The sequence below is a fragment of the Ostrea edulis genome, chromosome 2 (genome assembly GCF_947568905.1).
Source record: "Ostrea edulis chromosome 2, xbOstEdul1.1, whole genome shotgun sequence".
Classification (NCBI taxonomy): domain Eukaryota; kingdom Metazoa; phylum Mollusca; class Bivalvia; order Ostreida; family Ostreidae; genus Ostrea; species Ostrea edulis.
This window is the reverse complement of record NC_079165.1, coordinates 86,454,469-86,477,731: the sequence shown is the minus strand read 5'-3', so window position 1 is coordinate 86,477,731 and position 23,263 is coordinate 86,454,469. Positions and strand designations below refer to the sequence as shown.

General features: G+C 35.7%; 1 protein-coding gene across 7 annotated transcripts; it reads right to left on the bottom strand.

The window, feature by feature from the left end:
* Positions 1-4,622: 4,622 nt before the first annotated feature.
* On the bottom strand, positions 4,623-19,682 carry LOC125682544 (AN1-type zinc finger protein 2A-like). Of its 7 annotated transcripts, none has more exons than XM_048923181.2 (11): positions 19,311-19,682; positions 19,119-19,161; positions 18,285-18,336; positions 18,060-18,191; positions 13,442-13,486; positions 13,178-13,293; positions 12,839-12,958; positions 11,629-11,680; positions 8,383-8,459; positions 5,245-5,332; positions 4,623-4,852 (listed from the first exon to the last, which is right to left on the bottom strand). In XM_048923181.2, exons 1-11 carry the CDS (start codon positions 19,363-19,365, stop codon positions 4,799-4,801), a joined length of 834 nt encoding a protein of 277 aa, XP_048779138.1. In that variant the 5' UTR covers positions 19,366-19,682; the 3' UTR covers positions 4,623-4,798. The 7 variants fall into 7 exon arrangements, 6 of the variants coding, with proteins under 6 accessions (XP_048779138.1, XP_048779140.1, XP_056011279.1 ...); XM_048923183.2 differs by having other exon boundaries at positions 4,623-4,914; positions 19,311-19,589; XR_007372590.2 differs by lacking the exon at positions 4,623-4,852 and adding an exon at positions 8,025-8,181 and having other exon boundaries at positions 5,262-5,332; positions 19,311-19,591.
* Positions 19,683-23,263: the final 3,581 nt, after the last annotated feature.

The following is a 23,263-nucleotide window of genomic DNA, read 5'->3' as shown; positions in this document are numbered from 1 at the left end:
TGATATAAGTACAGTGTTTTACCCTAGTGGCTCTTGAGATTTTTTAAGACTTCTGATCTGCTCCAACGTATAAATTTAAACCCCTGTTCTGGCCCCAGGGGTCTCATGAACAACTTGAATCTACACTATACTAGTATTCATTCATGTTAATTTGATGAATTGTTACAGTATCCTTGTTATCATGAGAAAAAGATTTTCCAAAGCAGTTTTAGGTCACCTGAGCTACTTGGGTGACCTGTTGCTATTTATTAGCTCTTCTGAGCCGAAGGCTCAAAGAGCTAATGCTATGGCCATTTGTGCGGTGTGCGTAAACTTTTTAGAAAAAGGGCTATAACTCAAGAACCCCTTGGCCAATTTTTTTCAAATTTGTTACAGGGTATCATTGGCCCAAGGGCTTTCATACATACTAAATAGAGGAATGTGACCCTTTAACAAGGGTAGATAATCAGGAAAATACAAACAAAAGTAGTGGTTGCTAAAAAATCTTCTTCTCAAGAACCAGTGGGCAGATTATCACCAAACTTACACATAAGGATGAGGATATGGTGTAGATTAAAAATTGTTCAAGGCATTACCCTGGGGCAAAGGACTAGGATCATCAAATTTTGACAGTTGATGCATCTTAGGACCTTGTGTCAAGTTGTCTCAAAAGTAGGTCACGGTGACCTACTTTTTTAATTTTGCAGGTATTTATTTTAAAATTAATTTTGATGCATATCTTGAACACTTTGAAGCCTATGATCATCAAAACTTGTCAGTTGGTGGATCATGGGACCTTGAAATGCGTCAACTGAAAAATAGGTCACCGTGACCTACTTTCTGAATTTTATGGCTTATCATTTATAGATATATTTTAAGTTATTTCAAATACCGAGAGGTTTAGAATCATCAAATCTTGTAAGTTGATGCATCTTGAGGCCTTGAAACATATTTATAAAAAAGTAGGTCACAGTGACCTACTTTTTGAATTTTGCAGATATTCAAATTTCACATTTTCAATTTTAGATGCATATTTTGGGCACTGTAAAACCTAGGATCATCAAACTTTGTCAGTTGATGCGTCTTCAGTCTTCGGTTTGTGTCGACCAAAAAGTAGGTCACCGTGACCTACTTTTGGTATTTGACAGCTAAATTACTATATTTCAGACACTATTTGACCTACAATCATCAAACTTGTCAGTTGATGCATCTTGAGTCTTTGGAGTGTATCGACCAAAAAGTAGGTCACTGTGACCTACTTTTGGCATTTGACAGTTATATTTATATATTTCAGTCACTAATTGACCTACAATCATCAAACTTTGACAGTTGATGCATCTTGAGTCTACGGAGTGTGTTGACCAAAAAGTAGGTTACCTTGACCTACTTTTGGAATTTGACGGCTATATTTATATATTTCAGATACTATTTGACCTACAGTCATCAAACTTTGTCAGTTGATGGGTCTTGCATGTTCGAAGGGTTTCGACCAAAAAGTAGATCACCTTGACCTACTTTTGGAATTGGATGGCTATATTTATATATTTTCAGATACTTTTTGACCTAGTCATCAAACTTTGTCAATTGTTGGGTCTTGCATGTTCGAAGGGTTTCGACCAAAAAGTAGGTCAACTTGACCTACTTTTGAAATTGGACGGCTATATTTATATAATTCAGATACTATTTGACCTACAGTCATCAAACTTTGTCAGTTGTTGGGTCTTGCATGTTTGAAGGGTGTTGACGAAAAAGTAGGTCACCTTGACCTACTTTTGGAATTTGACGGCTATATTTATATATTTCAGATACTATTTGACCTACAGTCATCAAACTTTGTCAGTTGATGGGTCTTGCATGTTCGGAGTTCGCTGACCAAAAAGTAGGTCACCATGACCTACGATTGGAATTTGACAGCTATATTTCAATATTCAGATACTAATTGGCTTAAAATCATCAAACTTTGTCAGTTGAGATTTCTAGGGTTCTCAAAATGTGTTAACCAAAAAGTAGGTCACATTGACCTACTTTTTTTGAATTCTTAGGATTTAACTAAAGATTTAGAATACCAAGAGGCTAAGAATAGAAATGATGGGGTTGTACAATTTATCAGAAGAGCGATTCTAGGCCCTTGGGCCTCTTGTTTTTGTCTGTCATGAATTGTTCGTCGTTTTAAGATGTTTTCAGCTTCTTCTCCAGAATGACTGAACCATTTTCAACCAGTTTTAATATATAGCATCTGTGGATGAATAACTTAACCATGGACCACGCCTCCCCGGATCCTGAGGTGTGTGGCAAAAACCTTCAAAATCAATGTAATCTTCAAAAGTCTTCTTTACTCCTGGACATCAGTCAAAATGGTAGCATAATTGTAACGAGCAATTAGTGCTATACCTAAACTGAAATTTATGACCCCTAGGTTCAGGTATCATGCTCTAGGGTGGAGCTAAGTTGATCATATATTGAAAATGCATATACATGTATATTATAGAATTTCTTTTTCTTTACTTCTGGACATAGAAGAGACAAATATTTGCATGATTATAAGGGACATAAATTTAGCAATCTACCAAAATAGTGAAAGAACTGCAAACAATACCATTGTTTTGCCACCTACTTTCTGGTCAATTTGTAAAAGTTATCATTTTTAAATGATTTTTTATGTCATGGTTCCTGGGTCAGGGGTTGAAGCCCCAGGGCTAGGCCAATATGGTCATATAGTGAAAATGTATTAAATCTTGGAAAATCTTCTCTACTCCCATATATATATTTGAAATTGGACTAAATGCATGACTATGATGTCCATGAAGCTCCCGATCTCTACCTAATTTGAGAAATTCAGGGGTTGAGGCCTTAGGGCGGGGCCAAATAGTGAAAATGTATTAAATCTCAGGAAATCTTCTCTACTCCCATATACATTTGAGAAAAATTAAATGCATGATTATGATGTCCATGAAGCTCTCTACCTGAGTTGTGAAATTCATGGCTCCTGGGTCAGGGGTTTAGACCCTAAGGTGGGGCCAATATGGCCATATTGTAAAAATGTAATCTTAAAAAATCTTCTCTGATCCCATATATATTTGAAAAGGACTAAATGCACGACTATGATGGCGATGAAGCTCCCTATCTCTACCTAAATTGAGAAATTCATGGTCAGGGGGTTGAGGTTCTAAAGAGTGGGGCCAATATGGCCATATAAATTATATATATATATATATATATATATAGTAAAATTGCAGAAAAAGTCCATGGTATACATGTAGGTAATAAATAAATAAAATATAATTAACACGTACATGATCCACATTTGACTGAATTACACTTGGCGCTTTTGTTATGTAGTTCGGCTCTTCAGAGTATAACAATTTGTGAAAATTGTTACCCTCTGAAGAGCCAAACTGTAAACGGCGAAAGCGCCAAGTGTTATTATTAATCAAATGTTGATCATAATTATGTACTATAGTCATCATTGGATATATTTTTTGTATATATACATGTATATATATAAAAGCACTGAAAAGGCCACGACACTGTTGGTCATTTTAAAACTTGAATTGCGTCTTTATCGAGAGACGTATATTACATAAATAAATATCACACACCACGAAAAAACGCCCATGGGCCTCTTGTTTATATTCAAATTCTACTTTGAAATTTATTTATGTTGGAATAGACATACACTTTACTATCAAGATTTATTGATCACCACTACAACGCATTCATGAGGAAATGGCTATCATTACAATTTTTAAAGATATCAAAGGCAAAAGAATTGTTACATACAGTCATACCTCCTCATCTCAAACTGGAGGGCCGGTTGAGAAAAACCGGGAAGATATCCGATGGTTCAAGATGTTATGCATAAAAAGTTGTAGTTGGGATTTTCATCTCATTTTGACTTATATCCATGGAATTTCAAAAAATTGATGAATTCAACTGTATTACAATATGGTAACGTAACTATTACAATATGGTAAAGTAACTGTATTACAATATGGTAAAGTAACTATTACAATATGGTAAAGTAACTATTACAATATGGTAAAGTAACTATACACAAACTTGTTAGTAATCAATAATTATAGTAGTCGTCTCAATCACAGGTAGATACTCTCTGTATATTCTATAAGAGAATTTCAAAGTACCTGCAGCAACCAGCTGTTTATATACAGGTGTTTGTTGTCTGTCCGTATACAGGCGTTTGTTGTCTGTCCGTATACAGGCGTTTGTTGTCTGTCCGTATACAGGTGTTTGCGTTTCTGTATACAGACGTTTGTATCTTCCGTTACTTCCATCCCTGAATTCATACTTTTGAACTCAAAACAAGCAAATTTTTTTTAATTTATTGATATGTCAACAACATGAAATAATTAAAAACATTTTCACTCAACAGAAACAAAGTATAGAGCTAACAAAAACCATCTCGCATACAAATATAAAATGAGTAATTTCTCTGTAAAATGTGTATCAATTTAATGCATGCTGAAAATTTATTCTAAAGAGGAAAAATATGAAATGCACTTATCATAAAAATCACACTTTTTTTTCCTCACAAGATTATTTAAGCAACGTTCGAATGCACCATACAAGTAAAAACATCCAAAGGCGTACTATAAAAACATATTTCTGATGTAAAACAAATTTACTCAAGGCTAAATTATTTTATTTGAAAAGTGCATGACAACGTTCACCAGTTGTGACCTCTGGATAAATATGCATAGAGAGTAGAAGTCTGATAAATTAATTCATTGGGAATAACATAACAAATTGCCACATGACATTCACACTTCACAGTTTTTTAAATAATGAAATTTTCTCTGCGTCAAGATAGCCGACACGAGGTTTTATTGGCTTCTCTTTGTTGAGTTGCTTCTTGCTACAACATAAAACAGAAGAAATGGCTAAGTTCTAATCGCTCTATCTCACTGACACCAGCTCCTGCTTAAATAACAAAGAGAAAATTACTTATTTAGGCATGAAAAATATCTTTTTTCTAAATGTTGTCATTTCATTTTACTTTTAAAACAACTGGTATGCATGAAATATTATCTTTTCTGCTTTAAAAATCTTTAGGTCAGTTAAACAACTGATAACTTTTTAGATGCTTTAGTTGAAATTTATGATATTGACTTGAAATAATTAGCTTTTGTTGTAATTGATGCTATTTGACTTTTGAGATAATTATCATCTTTTGTTGTAATCGATGCTATTTGACTTGAAATAAATAGCTTTTGTTGAAATTGATGCTATTTGACTTTTGAGACTTACCCTTCTCCTCTGTTCTCTCTGGTTCTCTTCCTGACTGGCAGCAATGGCCTGAGCTAAAAGTAGGTCCTCCTGTTCTTGTTGTGTGAGTCTGCAAAAATAAACCGCTGTGGTCAATGAATTTGGGATATTTGTCACTCTACATTGTGGACTTGCAATTTCTGCAGATAGGAGAAATATCAAACATGCAAACATTTGTCATCAAAATTGTTCCATTTAACATAAATGGACTAAATGTATTAATACAAGACATTAAATATTCTTTGGTTTCTTTAGTAAACAGGCATTCAAAATATCACGAATGAATATGCTAATTGAAGATTTTTATTACACGTTTATATCTTGCATCAGCTTTATTCTATGTCATTACTGTTGTGGAGTAATTACTTAATTGTGAACAGGAAATTTATCATAAAACGTCCTACTGATAACAAGAGGCCCATGGGACACATCGCTCACCTGAGTCAACTTGCCCCATATTTAAAGATTTTCCCTATACATGTATATTCGCATGCAAGACTTTGATCCCTATTGTGGCCCCAACCTACCCCTAGGGGCCATGATTTTTTACAAACTTGAATCTGCACTAATTGTCAGGAACCTTTTGTGAAAATATAAAATTTCTGGCCCAGTGATTCTTCAGAAGATTTTTAATGATTTTTCCCTATATATATTTGTATGTAAAAATTTGATACGCTATTGTGGCCCCATCCTACCCCCGGGGGTCATGATTTTAACAAACTTGAATCTGCACGATGTCAGGAAGCTTTCATGTAAATTTGTACTTTCCTAGCCCAGTGGTTTTTAAGAAGAAGATTTTCCCTATATATTTGTATACAAAACTTTGATCCCCTGTTGTGGCCCCATTCTCAACCCGAGGGTCACGATTTTAACAAACTTGAATCTCCTTTATGTCAAGAAGTTTTCATGTAAACTTAAGATTTTCCGGCCCAGGGGTTCTTGAGAAGATTTTTAAATGACCCCATCTTATTTTTAGGTCACCTGAATTCATTCAGGTGACCTATTGCTATCTATTTTTGTCCGTCGTCGTTCGTCGTGCGTTAACATTTGAACATTTTCAGCTTCTTCTCTGAAACCCCTGAACCAATTTTGGCATATAGCATCTGTGGGTGGAGGGGAACAAAAATTGTGAAATTCGTGGTCCCTGCCCCCCTGGGGCCTGAGGGGTGGGGCAAAAACCATCAAAATGAGTGTAATTTTAAAAAATCTTCTTCTTTACTCCTGGACATCAAGAAGCCAAACTGTGGGCATAATTATAATGAGCGTTGAGCCCTCTACCAAAATTGTGAAATTCATGGCCCCTGGGGCAGGGGTTCTTGTGTTAGGGTGGGGCTCTATTGGTCATATAGTGAAAATGTAGAAATTCTTTGAAAATCTTCTTCTCTGTCTCTGGGTATTAAGTAGACAAACTAATAGCATGGTAATGATGAGCAAGGATGCCTCTTTAAAAATTGTGAAATTCATGGCCCCTGGATCAGGGTTTCTGGTGTGTTAGGGTGGGGCTCTATTGGTCATATAGTGAAAATGTAGAAATTCTTTGAAAATCTTCTTCTCTGTCTCTGGGTATTAAGTAGACAAACTAATGGCATGGTAATGATGAGCAAGGATGCCTCTTTAAAAATTGAGAAATTCATGGCCCCTGGATCAGGGTTTCTGGTGTGTTAGGGTGGGGCTCTATTGGTCATTTAGTGAAAATGTAGAAATTCTTTGAAAATCTTCTTCTCTGTTTCTGGGTATTAAGTAGACAAACTAATAGCATGGTAATGATGAGCAAGGATGCCTCTTTAAAAATTGTGAAATTCATGGCCCCTGGATCAGGGGTTCTGGTGCTAGGGTGGGGCTCTATAAGTCATATAGTGAAAATGCATTATTTCTTTGAAAATCTTCTTCTCTGTCCTTGGGTATTAAGTAGACAAACTAATAGCATGGTTATGATGAGCGAGGATGCCTCTTTCAAAATTGTGAAATTCATGGCCCCTGGGTCAGGGGTTCTGGTATTAGGGTGGGGCCTTATTGATCATATAGTGAAAATGCATTTTATTTCTTTGAAAATCTTCTCCTCTGCTGCTGGGTATTAAGTAGACAAACTAATAGTATGATAATGATGATCAAGGATGCTTCTTTCAAAACTGAAATTTATGGCCCCTGGGTCAGGGGTTCTGGTGCAAAGGCGGGGCTGATTGATTATATAGTGAAAATGCAATATTTCTTTGAAAATCTGTTTTTGTCCGTCGTCATGCGTTAACATTTGAACATTTTCAGCTTCTTCTCTGAAACCCCTGAACCAATTTCAACCAATTTTGGCATATAGCATCTGTGGGTGGAAGGGAACAAAAATTGTGAAATTCGTGGTCCCTGCCCCCCCTGGGGCCTGAGGGGTGGGGCAAAAACCATCAAAATGAGTGTAATTTTAAAAAATCTTCTTTACTCCTGGACATCAAGAAGCCAAACTGTGGGCATAATTAAAATGAGCGTTGAGCCCTCTACCAAAATTGTGAAATTCATGGCCCCTGGGGCAGGGGTTCTTGTGTTAGGGTGGGGCTCTATTGGTCATATAGTGAAAATGTAGAAATTCTTTGAAAATCTTCTTATATTGGTTTTATCTAAGGAGTAAATAACCCTTTTCTTTATGATGTCTCAGACCTAGGTTTTTAAAAAAGGATTATTGATTGAACATAAAAATGACACATGTACTTCATGACCACATAGTTATTCAATGTTTCTTCCATCCAAAAGTAAAATTCTTATATTTAAACACAAACCTAATTCAAACATTGGAAGGTTGTTACATGATACTCAGGTGACCTATAAGGCCCCTGGGCCTCTTGTGATTATCTTCCCTTTGAAGGAGGCATGGTCCTTCCTTTGAACAAACTTGAATCCCCATCACCAAGTTTGGTTGAAATTGGCCATGTGGTTCTGTAGAAGTTGAAAGTATGAAAAGTTGACAGATGATGGATAACGGGTGATCAGAAAAGCTCACTTGAGCTTTCAGCTCTGGTGAGCTAAAAACCAAGTAAACTATATCATACACAAACATTTACAGAAATGTATTGTTTCCAAAGAAAGTCTAAACAACATAATGGATTAAATCAAGAGGAAGAAAATGTCCATGCTTACGGTTTTGTCGGTGCTGGTGGCTGGGATGAATTGGCCATAGACTGCTGAATTGCCTGAGCCAAAGCCTCATCTTCAGTCTGGAAAAAGCAAAATTCATCACTGAATACTACCAAAATCAAAAGAAAGATTAGTCACATCTCACTGCATGTGATTTTATATTTAACAGAGGTGTGTGTACTTTGATGCTTAGTGCCCTAATTCATGATATGAACTTAGTGGATATAATGAATCAAAATTGTTCGTCCCAAGCACATTGATATAAGCGTATTTTACTTAACTGTTCGTCAATGAGCATGTTTTACTGTAATTGTTTGTCCCCAGCATGTCAATATAAGCCTATTTTACTGTAATTGTTCATCACCAGCACTTCACTATAAGTGTGTTTTACTGTAATTGTTTGTCCCCAGCACTTCACTATAAGTGTGTTTTACTGTAATTGTTTGTCTCCAGCATGTCAATATAAGTGTGTTTTACTGTAATTGTTTGTCTCCAGCATGTCAATATAAGTGTGTTTTACTGTAATTGTTTGTCTCCAGCATGTCAATATAAGTGTGTTTTACTGTAATTGTTTGTCTCCAGCATGTCAATATAAGTGTGTTTTACTGTAATTGTTTGTCTCCAGCATGTCAATATAAGCCTGTTTTAGTGTAATTGTTTGTCCCCAGCATGTCAATATAAGCCTGTTTTACTGTAATTGTTTGTCCCCCAGCACTTCACTTAAGGCATGTTTTACTGTAATTGTTTGTCTCCAGCATGTCAATATAAGCGTGTTTTACTGTAATTGTCCCCAGCATGTCAATATACGCGTGTTTTACTGTAATTGTCTCCAGCATGTCAATATAAGCGTGTTTTACTGTAATTGTTTGTCCCCCCAACACTTCACTTAAGGCATGTTTTACTGTATAATGGTTTTGAATAGGATAACACTGATGGAACAAATTCAGCATGTACATGTATGCCAAAAAAATCAATAGTTAACAACGGCACGAGATTTAGAATTATGTGCCAAGTTCCATATCCAAACAAGAGGTACTGTGAGCAATGCTCACTAAGAATACCCCCCGCTTACCCCAATCTCCCAAAGGGTGTTGGTAATAAGTAAAACTTCAATATTATGATCCAAAAGGTATCTAGGAACACAGCATCTCCATGCGATGAAAAAACCCATTAAAGAATTTAAATGGAAACCATATTGCTACTTCGATGTCCAGTGCGCGTGACCTTTGACCTTTTGACCCCAAAATTGATAGGGAACATCTTCTTCCCATGGGTAGTCCATATGTATGATATGGTGAATGTAGGTGGAAAGGATAACGCTTTAGAGCCCGGAAACCATTGCGTCTACAGATGGACGGACGGACAGACGGACAACCCAATTCCAGTATACCCCCCCCCCCCCCCCCCCCCACAAAACTTGTTGCGGGGGGTATAAATATAAAGGCATGCAATAGCAGATGTCTGTAATTGTTTTTGTGCCAATCAAACATTATTTTGTATTTGTAAAAAAGAAAATAAATAAAACAAGCATTCTGAGAATATTGCATGGCAATACATAGTCCCCTACCGGTCGCAAAAATTACTGGACCACGACAATATTCAAAGTTCATTATGTAGGTTGTGGTAAAGGGGAAAATTGGGGAACCAGGATAGGAATGGTCGGGTATCAATTACTATTCAGGTACAGAGACTAGAAAAGGAAAAAAGACAAATTTAAAATTAGGTTTAGGTCTTTAACCAAGTCAATGGACTGTGAAATGTAGGTGATCATGAATAATTCAGCTGCATTTTTGTATTACTATGCTAGACATTTTCATGAGTGTAGTAGTGTCTTATCTACAGAAATAAGAAACTTGGGTGTAAACTTTAAGCGGGTGTGGATGTGACTCCACTAGTTCTCGTCAAATTTGTAGAAGCAAACTAAAAATATACCAATTATCAAATGAACATCTGCAAGCACAAAAATAAAAAAGACCGAAAAACTGATAATTCACATTATTTTTCGAAGTCCAAGGACAGTAACTCAGCAAAAAAATTACAAAATTCAAACTTAACCTGCAATGTGTTATCGCAAAGCAATGTACCAAATATCAAATGAATATCTGCAAACACAACAAAAACCACAGTCCAGAATCTGATAATTCATGCAAAAAGGCCATAAGTTAGTGAAAAATCAATGGACCGGGACCAAATTCGAACTTGATCTGTATCTTGTTATGGAAAAGCAATGTACTAAATATCAAAGGAATATCTGCAAGCAAAACAAAAAAGTCTGGAAAACTGCATGATAATTCATGCCATTTTTCTTAGCTGCAATAATGTAGCCCTTTCTGATTTTTTTTTTTTTTGGGAGAGGATCCCAAAAACGTCAGAATAAAAAAATCGGATAGGGCTACATTATTGCAGCTATATTTTTCTAAGTTCAAGAGCCATTTAACTTAGTGAAAAATCAACGGACCAAAACCAAATTTGAACTTGATATAGCAAAGCAACGTACCAAATATGAAATAAATATCTGCAAGATCAGAGAAAAAAAGTGCAGAAAACTGATTTGCAGGACTGACTGACAGACAGACAGACGGAGCACAACCCTAAACTCCCCTTCGACTTTAGCAGTAGGGGACTGCATAATAAAAAAAAAAATGAAAAGAAAATAGTTGCACATCATGAAGAAGTCTCACAGCTAGCACACATATATTTTAGGGCTGAAATGATACGCCCCCTTCACGATATGATACATATTGCAATATTTGTGCCACGATTCAATATTTTAAATACGATACAATTTACAGAAGAAACCAATAATAACATCAAAGCAAAATTAATTACCAAGAATCAAAATCTTAATTTTAAAAGCAAAATGTTTCCAAACTGCCAAATGGTAAGACACCTGTTCGTTCTGTAGTTTAAACTAATACAGTTCATTGTTATTTTCATCAACCTCAAGGCAAACAACATTCTGAACTTTATTCAACGCTATTTTGTCCCTCATACAGGTAAAAATAATAAGTACAGAGCAAGCCTGATTTATTTTACTGAACCCGTTTGTATTAAACATATCAAACCGAAAATCGAGGCAATGAATGAACATTGAATCGAGCGTTCATATTGAACAGTATCGATATTCCGGTGAATCGTTTCAGCCCTAATATATTTTCCATGGAACTAGAATAAAAGCGGCATAATAACAATATTGATACAAGCTCTCCATGACAATTTTTTTTTTAAATTTCTTGGACAGTAGCTCACCATTCTTCCTTGTACTGCTGTAGCTGCCATGGCTTGTCTCTGTCTCCTCTCACTGAAAACAGAAAACCAGGTCATTAAATCATCAAATCTACAACAATTTATCTCAGAGATTCTGTCTCCTCTCACTGAAAACAGAAAACCAGGTCATTAAATCATCAAATCTACAACAATTTATCTCAGAGATTCTGTCTCCCCTCACTAGAAACAAACAAGAGGTACTGTGAGCAATGCTCACTAAGAATACCCCCCGCTTACCCCAATCTCCCAAAGGGTGTTGGTAATAGGTATAAACTACCTCTTTTCTGAGTGTAAAAAACAAATGGCATGACAAACCGAACCATATTGCTACTTCGATGTCCAGTGTGTGTGACCTTTGACCTTTTGACCCCAAAATCGATAGGGAACATCTTCATCCCATGGGTAGTCCACATGTATGATATGGTGACTGTAGGTGGAAAGGATAATGCTTTAGAGCCCGGAAACCATTTTGCTACTTCGATGTCCAATGTGCTTGACCTTTGACCTTTTGACCCAAAAATCGATAGGGAACATCTTCATTCCATGGGTAGTCCATATGTATGATATGGTGACTGTAGGTGGAAAGGATAACGCTTTAGAGCCCGGAAACCATATTGCTACTTCGATGTCCAGTGCACGTGACCTTTGACCTTTTGACCCCAAAATCGATAGGGAACATCTTCATCCCATGGGTAGTCCATATATATGATATGGTGACGGTAGGTGGAAAGGATAACGCTTTAGAGCCCGGAAACCATTTTGCTACTTCGATGTCCAATGTGCTTGACCTTTGACCTTTTGACCCAAAAATCGATAGGGAACATCTTCATTCCATGGGTAGTCCATATGTATGATATGGTGACTGTAGGTGGAAAGGATAACGCTTTAGAGCCCGGAAACCATATTGCTACTTCGATGTCCAGTGCACGTGACCTTTGACATTTTGACCCCAAAATCGATAGGGAACATCTTCATCCCATGGGTAGTCCATATATATGATATGGTGACGGTAGGTGGAAAGGATAACGCTTTAGAGCCCGGAAACCATTGCGTCTACAGACGGACGGACAGACAGACAACCCAATTCCAGTATACCCCCCCGCAACAAGTTGCGGGGGGTATAAAAACCAGGTCATTAAATCATCAAATCTACAACAATTCATCACAGAAATCAAACTGAAGGTATTCTCACCTGTCTAGTTCCCGACCCAACTGTGACAATGGCGTGGTCTGAGGTTTACTGGGGGGTTTATTAGAAGCACTAGTTGTTGGTTTACTGGAAGATTTTGTGTTTCTAAATAAAGCTGCAGCACTGAAAACACATAAAACACATTAAACATCTTTATTATTAAATTCGATAAACATATATTAATGATTCCTCACCATGCAAATAGCATTGACATTAAATGAAATAAACATAATTGATTTGTTACCGTGTAAAATAATGGTATTAAATTTTGAAAACAAAATAGTGACATTTGACACACAAAAACTTGACAGTAATATTCAGTTTGTTTTTTAATCTCCTTACCCTGCCCTGGACACGCCCCTCCCTGAATTCTGGAAGCCTTTACAGCTATGATCCGATTCGTGTCGATGCTTCAGGCAGAAGTTCTGGTGACAATTATCACATAAAACAGGAATCAACTACAAAAGCCATGTAAAAGTCTTTCTGATGAATCAATACTGGAAAATATGTATAACAAATTTGGGAAAATATATGGGAAAATGACAACATTTTTGTACTTATGCAATAGTCACAAACACAGACAACAAGATGAAGACCGTTGCCTACCTCTTTCTGTTTGCATCCCTTGAATGAACATCTATTAGTGTATATCTGCAATTCAAATACAGTACATGTACATGAGAAAATGGGTAACTGCCACCTAGAATTCTTCATTAATACCAATCAGTTACAATTAGTATCCTTTCATTAATTGAGGAGGCTCAGCGATATTATTAATTTGACTGCTGAGGGATGATGAGTTGAGTCCTCTACCTGATCACTCAAAGTCAATAAAAGCGTGCAATTGATGTCGCCGGCACTTTATTAAAAAATAAGCTATATCAAATCATATATTCTGTGTGCTATACATTCATGGACCCATAGCCTCCCTAGGCATGGTATACTTTTTATTTCCCCTTTACTTATAAACTTGGTAGGAAGCGTAGATACCCTAATTTTGTAACATACGTGACTGTCGCCGACTCAATTTTTAAAATTGAACAAGCAAATATAAAAATCTGAGAGCATGTTTTTTAATTTTCTTTGCGTTAATATCATTTGTATTTCCTAAATTTTCATTCAATAAAAGTTTAACACCTTTTGTGTATGATTTTAAGCAGTGGTGTATATATTACTCCATGTCGCCAGATTATATTATGTGATCATAGGGTCAATTAAACACCCAATGTATGGACAAAGATTTCGTATTATCTTTATGTTTTTGATCTATTTTGGCGCTAAAATATTCAAAAACTTTGGGAAAATATTCATCAAGCGATATTTAGATGTGGCATTGAGAAGAAGTTATCATTATTCTCAAAATTTTGCATTTCGATTTTAGAAATGTAACATACGATACAATAAACTTTTTATGAAAACGTATTTGCAGAGCAAATGTTATCCCTTTTATGAAATCCTCGTAGTGTACAGAGAATGAAAATATAAACATTTCTTTTGCAGAAGGCATTGGTTGGTCTGAAATTTGACAAACGTGTCAAGATGTAACATTCGTGATGTAACATTCGTTACCGAGAAATTAATAAAAGGGAATGATATAACAATTTCCCGCGTTATTTTCTCTCTGTCTGCATGTTGTGGTATACGACATGAACTTCTACTATGAACATTTGAGTTTGAAAGTCAATACGTGTTAAACTTTGAGAATTAGGATTAATTTTCTCTTACGGTAAGTACTGTTTCAACAACTGCAATGTTTGATATACAATATTGATTAAGCAGATGGAATGTTTTGGTCTGAATTTGTTCTTCTGATATCAAAGAATGTATATCGTATTCCAAATATCTCGAAATTCCTCTGGTGTAAGAATTACATTGAATAGAATGCTGGTAACATACGTAACTCAAAGTAACGTATGCTACTTAATGAAATGCTTGATTAGACATCAAATATTGAACTACATATTGACAAAATATCACCATTAACGATATGTTTGTTGAATATCAACTATGTTATGAAGAAACAAATGTGTTATTGTTCCTGTATTCACTAGCATATACAGATATCCTCTGCAAGAAATACAGGCCATGTTTTTCTCTGCTACTGTCCTATTTATGATACATGTAACTATGCAACTTTACATTTATCAATTTGCTAGAATTCAACATATTTTAATAATATATCTTAGAAATGAAGGGATTAATCTCTGATGATTGTTCTATGCAATCTTATAGAGAAATCATTAAAAAATATTTTATCTGAGTGTAACGTATGTTACCAGAAATTCCGTTACATTATATTATTCTACTTGTTTTTAATTTTTTATTTATTTTTTCAGAAATGGCGCTTGTGAGAGCAGAAGTACAGAATAACTATGATCATGAAAAAAAATGTATTAAAACATAAGAACAACCATGAAAAAATGTTTTAGAAATAATATTATATGCTCCCCTTGTGGCAATACTGAAAATGTAGAATCATGTCTTTATAGACAGTGAAAATAAAGGTTTAACTACCGGTCAAAGGCTACTATAATGATACTTGTAAGTTTTGTCTCTCAAAATACTTATAAGCAACTGGCCATTTGAGTAATTTTGTATGACCTTTGACCTTGTGACTTGAAATCCAATGGGGGTCATCTATTCATAAGGGGGCACCAGTGATTCAAGTTTGATGTCTATCAAGGAAAGACTTCTCAACGGACAATAGCGTATGTCCGGAGTAGTTTAACCGTTGTCCTTTTGACCTCAAAATCAATAGGGGACATCTATGTCTTAAGGTTCACGTTAAATATTCATTCATAACACTGCGTGGTGCATTATACTGACAGTTTCTATGGAAAGGTATTCCAAAATAAGCAACAAAAACATAAGATTCGGTATACATTTAATCAAAATGTTGGGAAATTAAACATTTTCTTTATATTATTATTGTAAACAGATTGTTAGATATGGGTAAATATGTTTCTTTCCATTTTTTGAATAGAAACGATGTGTTTATAGTAATGAAAGGAAAAATAAGAAACATACGTTACTTTCATTGTTTATTATAACAAAGAGCAATCCAGGTTTCAAAATATGTGTCTATAAGAATCACGAGTATTTATATAGCGAAACATCAATCTTTTACTTTTGTTTTAATCGCATATTTATTGCAAATTAACAAATTCAGAAGAAAAGACACATTTGGTAAATTTTGTTTGCTTGTCTACGTTATATTTCTATTAAAATTGGTATTTCCATTGAATTATGTGATGTCGTTATGATTTTGCAACAACAATTGTAAAGAATAACTGATGATGACATCATTTTGGCATAATATTTTCATGGATGTACTGTTGTGTAAGTGTTGAAACATACGTTACATAATTACAGCGCTACTTCATTTACATACAAAAAAGCTATCGTTCTATATCTATTGCTAGTCTTTTGTTTTTATGTTTCATACATATTGAACTGTTCGAGAATATTTGTTAATCAATTTTAGTTCCTGCCATTTCAAAGATATTGAAAGTGATATCTAGTCGTTTATTTTGCACTCTTAAAATCTTATTGCTGACTTTTACAGCAGATAATTTCTTGTTGTGTTGATTAAATATTTTCTTTGAAAACTTGTATGTATTGTCTTTCGCAAATTAGAAAAATATATGCTCAGTCAATTCCAATACAAGTTATGGAATAATACATGGAAAATTAATGTTTATCTTGCATATTATCATGTCAAGGACTCAGTAACGAAGGTTACATGTGATAAAAATCTCGAAAAATATACCATACTTTGACCTACTTTAAAAAAAAATCTGTCATACTAACTTGAAACAATTTGAGGTGAGTGTTCAACAGATATTTACAATTAATAAATGCATGTTACTATATATATTTTGAATGGTCGATAAACAATGATTTTGAAACCCTCAATTGCACACTTTTATTGACTTTGGGTGTGATCATTTGATGGTGGATGTTCTTCAGATTTAGCAAAAGCATTAATGTAAAAGTCAAATAAAAAATTATGGTATTTAAATTTTGTGATCATTGTAACCTCAACAGTATATCATATGATTGCTTATAAAGTAGTTCACCTAATATTTTTTCACAATTATAACTACTCAGTGTTTGTAGACTCCTGATATTAGTCATCACAGGAAATGATCATCACAGGAAATGATGGAATATAATTCCTGTTCAGAAGATTTCTCAGTTCTGATAAAACCCCTGGATTAAAAAAATATTCATACGATAATATGATAAATCCTGTAAAATTTTCTCCATTTCCACAAAATAAACGAAACTGAATTGCCTATTTACAATGTATATCTAGACATGTACAGTTAATTTGGTTGTGACTGGGTGTCTGTTCAGTGGGAGCATATGTATGGTACAGGCACTCGATGTTTTAATAGAAATAAGTGTCTTCCTATAAACAAACCACAGGGGCTAAGCCCGTTCTGGGCCCGAACTCTGTGATACCATAAATATATCTTTTATATCACAGAGTTTGGGCCCAGAACGGGCTTAGCCCATGTGAAACATACTATTGTGAAACACACTATTGTGAATAGTTTGTAATGATTAGGAAGACAATTTTTATTATTATAGATAATTAAAACATTGTGTGCCTGTGATGTCTGGTATGGTGTACACACACATGTATTGCTGAATAAATTTTAGTCGATCTGGTTTACGTAATGGCATGACCCTTTGGAAAAATATTGACGGCTGTAACAACTGATTACTTAGATTTTATCGTGTAGTACTTTTTGTATGCCAGAGCTTTCCTCTGTTGCTGAGTCAAAGTGACTCTTCAGGCCTTGCAGATTGCAATAAATAGTGAAAATGATTATGTCATAAGTTTCTTTACTTGTGGTAGGAGTCAAACTGGCATTCTCTATATACAGCTCACATTTCATCTCAAGCCTAGCGAGCTCTGCAGTCTCAGATTAGTCACTGTAAAAATCTTGTACATTTCTCTCTTGCGGGCAGGGTCAGACTTGCGGTCTTAAGATAGGACAGTAATCGTAAATCATACCTTTCTTCTCTTGCGGGCAGGGTCAGACTCGCAGTCTTAAGATAGGACAGTAATCGTAAATCGTACCTTTCTTCTCTTGCGGGCAGGGTCAGACTCGCAGTCTTAAGATAGGACAGTAATCGTAAATCGTACCTTTCTTCTCTTGCGGGCAGGGTCAGACTCGCAGTCTTAAGATAGGACAGTAATCGTAAATCGTACCTTTCTTCTCTTGCGGGCAGGGTCAGACTCGCAGTCTCTGTCTATGTGTTGTCCCACCACTACGTCTGGCATCTCGCCCTTCTTCACAGGAACTGGATTGTTACACAACGGGCATACAGGTACCTGGTTATCCTAATAAAAACAAAAATTGTAGTAACGGCATACATTTCTTTCAGATGACGGGTAATTATTTAAAATAGAAGGGGTGGGTGGGTTATCACTCACTTTCTTGTAAGACTCTGAACAGCTGTGGGTGTTGTAATGTATGTGGTCTCGACTGTAAAACGAAAGAAATCACCTGTTCGTCAATTTATCAAAAAAAAACATCTCTGACTTGACCAGGTTTAGAGGTCATGCAGGTTTAAATGTATTCCCAATAACAATGAAGCCAAAATGCAACATCCCCAAGAAATGTGGAGCATGTTTAATTAGAGGGATTCTCCAGAAGCGGATCGTAGGAGGGAGGGTGAAGGGGTACGTGGGGGTATTACAGAGGTGTCAAAACTCTCTTCTGTTGGACAAATATAAAGTTTCATGTCATCTTTAGAAATGTCACTGAATCTGCCTCTGCTCTCAAAAATATGGTACAATACCACTTCTTCCCTTCTTAAGTAGATAATAGATCAGTTAAAAATAGATTCTGTCAGATGATCTAGTAGCTGTTACATCCAAAGGAAAGATTACACCTAGCTCGATCGATATCAAAGTAAGTATACTTTATCTAGAGTTGACTCATACATTTAACAATAAACTTGTGGTGTATATTGGTATGTGGTTTCAATTGTAAAAAGAAACACTTGGAATTAAAGAGGTGATCAATTTTAAACCAGAATAGGTGTACAGATACAGATAGGCAATAAAACCATTATCACACAGGGGTCTGAATCTTGTCAGTCCACATTTATCTGTACGTACACTGTCCAATTTTCTGTAGGTGTCATTTTATCCGATCTATTTTCATATTTTGGATACATTGCATGTGTAATTGATCCATGTTACGAGATTTGTGTATTTTTCTTTTCTACAACACCTGTATCATTTAACAGTATTTCGACCTACCAAAATATTTGTGAGCAGGCATCACACTTCATAGGAAGAAAATCTGAAAATACAGCAGTACAAAGTCAATCCACGCACCATTTAGACGTAACACAAGAAATATGTTTTCTAAGATTAAATACGTTCTTCCTTAATTTACAAAGTCATCAGACACTAAAAATGATACACCCCGCGTCTCCGGTATCAACATACCTAGCTGTTTACACGATTTCTCGTGGCAATGTTGTCCTAAATCTGGGAACTCCATCTCGCAGTGTATAACGATGACAAGTGACTTTGCTGTTTAAGAGTTAACGTCTCTATTTATAGAGAGACTTACGTCATAATCGGATGGGATTGCTCATTATAACTGACCATTTTCATTTCTGTCAATTCTATTAATAACGTTTTCATGTATCTTCAACTCAATCAAAATATTACAATAATAAAACCAAATGTACACTTTTTGTTTGAATTCGATTCTTTGGCGATAAAAGTTATTGGTAGGGAAGATGAGTGCATTCATCAATGACTGCTCCCGTCTAGATAGTCCCAGAATATTCTATCAATCGTATCCTCCCGGGCCTTTTCCTCAAACGAAAATTAAAAAATAAACGTAAAATATATAGACCTAATTTTTAAAAAAAACTCGTGTTTTTTTTTTTTTTTTCTTTCAAATTTTGGTGGTTGTCCGAAAGACCCGAGGATTTGCAGAACTCAACTTTTTGTTTCTTCATTCGACTTCGAGACTACTATGGAACGCAACTACAGCTAAAAAAAAATCAAAGTACTGAAAGTACTGATGGGAGTTGATTTTATATAGATTTGCACCAGATGCTTCTGAGATTAAGAATCCCCCCCCCCCCCCCCCCCCCCCCCCCCTTTCACATGGCTATTTTTGTAAAATCCTATCGAAGAACAACTTCCAACTGAAAAGAACGGCCATTCTAAATCTACTGACCAATCTTAGATTATATACATCGCTATTTGGTGCGCAATTTCTTCTCACCGTTTTAACCTCACCACCTACAACGAACAGAAGGTGTGATGTTGATATATTTCTGTCGTGGTTCACTATATCTAGAACAAAAAAACCCGTGAAGAGGTTTCTGAATACCATTAACTGCACGGAAAGGTAAAAGAATACCGATAGAGGTAAAAAAGGGGGGGGAAAAAGAAGAAAAAAAAGACGCTAGTTTCTTGTGTACAAACGGCCAGGTAAATTTGGGCCTATAGCATGGAAAATTGGGGTAATTTCTCTTTGGTGTCCTGGGTGTCAGAAAATACCAAGAAAAGTGAAAATGGTCATTTAGATATAAAAGAAAAAATTTAATTTCCAATGTCTGGAAGAATCATTGGAAACATATCCAAATATCTTATAATTGTAGACTCTTGATTATGATTTGGAACACAATGGTGTTGACAAAATGTAATCTTGAAGGTTAGATCAAAACAGACCAATGTTGGATTATGACGAAAGGTGAAGATAATGAACAGTGATCAATCTCATAACTCCTATAAACAATACAAAATAGAGAGTTAGGCAAACACGTATGGACCCCTGGATATACCAGGGGTGGGATCAGGTGCATCGGAGGAGTAAGCATCCCCTGCCGATCGGTTACACCAGCCGTGAGCCCTATATCTTGATCAGGTAAACGGAGATGTAAAATGATATAGGGATTGGAAAAGGGTAGTTATTTATTATAATTATCATTATTATATGCACTGTGTACACAAGAAACGTGTATGTGTGCGATGCATGCACAAATGCTATTTGATGGCATGATGTTTATTCCATCTTATAACATACAGTTTTTATTCTTTTTATCAATTACCCAAAAAATAATACTATTTCATATAGAGCTATGATCGACATGGAAGGGGCTTGATGAAATATTGTGTTTGTCTAGAGTCACATCATTTGAAAAACGAATGTTATGTGGAGCATTGTCAATTTTGCTTTCATGGTTCTTTCGGATTTCCATGAAAAATTACTTACCAAACCATGAAACGCTCTGGAGGTTTTAATCATATTTATGCATATGTAAGTCTTTCCACAACCGCGCGCCTTGGTCAGTTATGATTAAATTATGATCATTTTGGCCAGTTTCAACGCCTTTACTTGGTCTTCGTCTATGTTTATGATTAACGGTATTATCTTCCTTTTTTTCGTGAAGCTAATTGTTGATGGTATTTGCATGAAAGACTTCATCTCGGGATAAATAGTTGACTGTGACATGTTTTCATCCATTTAATTTGTAGAAAGAATGCATTGCGATAAACTAATAATTTTATAGTAAAACTAAATTTCAGGAAATGATCCATACAGCGAGAAAGCTTTTTCATACCATTCAACATGATGAACAGAATATCAAGAAATTTTTTATTCCCTCTTTTTTGTTGAACAATATTGAGCAGTTTTAACTTTAAAAAGAATGGTTCAACTTTGTGTATAAATAATGAAGATTATATGGATCGACAGAGGAATGCATACGGAATGAGAGTATGTTTATTCTACTCTAAAAGTCTAACTGAATATTAAAATTAATCAGATATCATGGAAAGTTATTTCACCATTATTAATCTAAAAGGCAATAAAATCATTTAGTCTTTCTATTTAGCAAAGGAAAACTAAATTGACACTTTATTCACTGCAGGGGTTCCGGGTTAGAATAGGTCCTCAGTACCCCTTGCTTGTCGTAGAAGTCGACTAAATGGGGCGGTCCTTCGGATGAGACCGCAAAAACCGAGATCCCGTGTCACAGCAGGTGTGGCACAATAAAGATCCCTCCCTGCTCGAACGCCATAAGCGCCGAGCATAGGCGGAAATTTTGAAAAACCGGCAGTGGTGACGTCTCCATGTGAGCGAAATATTCTCGAGAGGGACGTACAACAATAATCAATCAATCATTATTCACTACATGCACCGATTTTCTCATTTCTATTGTTACATACGAGGTACACCGCGGCCCACGGGAAAATGTTTATTAAAAAAGACCTGAAGTTCTATGCATGTGGTTTGATTTTCAAACTTATGACAATTTTTTTTGAAAACAACAAAATATATTTGTTCATTTTGTTGAGCTCAGAAGTTTTATCATTGAAGTGGACAATGAATGCAGTCACTATAACATTGAGTGTGGCGATTCGTGATATCTTTGGTTGGGTACCTGTAAAGTGTGAAACGAAACGAAATCTACCGAAACGAAACCCAACGAAACGAAACCTACCGAAACGAAACAGATTGTATAACCGAAATCTTTTAATCATAATAATTAAAAATGGTATCTTAGGCCCCTGTAAAAGTTACCTCGTATAAATAAAATTCGCCTTCCCTTTGATGTAGGCTTTCGGCTTGACTGATACAAAGTTTTAAAAGTTGGAAAGGGGGAGGGGGGGGGGGTAAGCACAAAATTTATATCCGAAGTTGATTAAATACCATGTGCAATTAGTTTCGGATCCATAAATTTCAGAACGGAGGGTCACAGTCTCACAGGTCAGAGATCTTGGGAAACACACTAAACGAGGGGTGGGGTCGCCGGCGTTGGATCCACCTTTGGGCCTAAATACATGTTTCAGTATTTTTTGCTCTAAAGACAAATCCATGTATACATGTGGATATTGTGTATTTGTATAGAGTATATTGTTGATAAGCCTTTTCAATTTACAAAATCCTGACCTCCTCCTGATATTATTGCATTAAAAAAATTCCGTTTTCCGTCCCGTTTTCAATTCCCTTCCCCGTCTGAGCAACACCCCGAATGTATAGGGCTATCTTTAGACTCACTACATATCAATAATAAGTTTAAATAATGCATGTATATATATCTTACCGAATTGCATTCATGTAATATGGTATACTATTTATTTTTTTCCATTATTAAAAGTACTAGCACCTCAGTAGTTAGAGATAAAAGAAGAGGTTAAGAGCTCTTCCTGCTTTCAACTTTCTCAGACACCAGCTTCTTCAAACAATGTATCTATGCCCAAAGGCGGATCCAACGCCGGCAACCCCATCCCTCGTTTAGTGTGTTTCCCCACACCTCTGAGACCGTAACCCTCCATCTGAAATGTATGGATCCGAAACTAATTGCACATGGTATTTAATTAACTTCGGATATGTACTTTGTGCTTACTAACCCCCTTCCAACTTCTAAAACTTT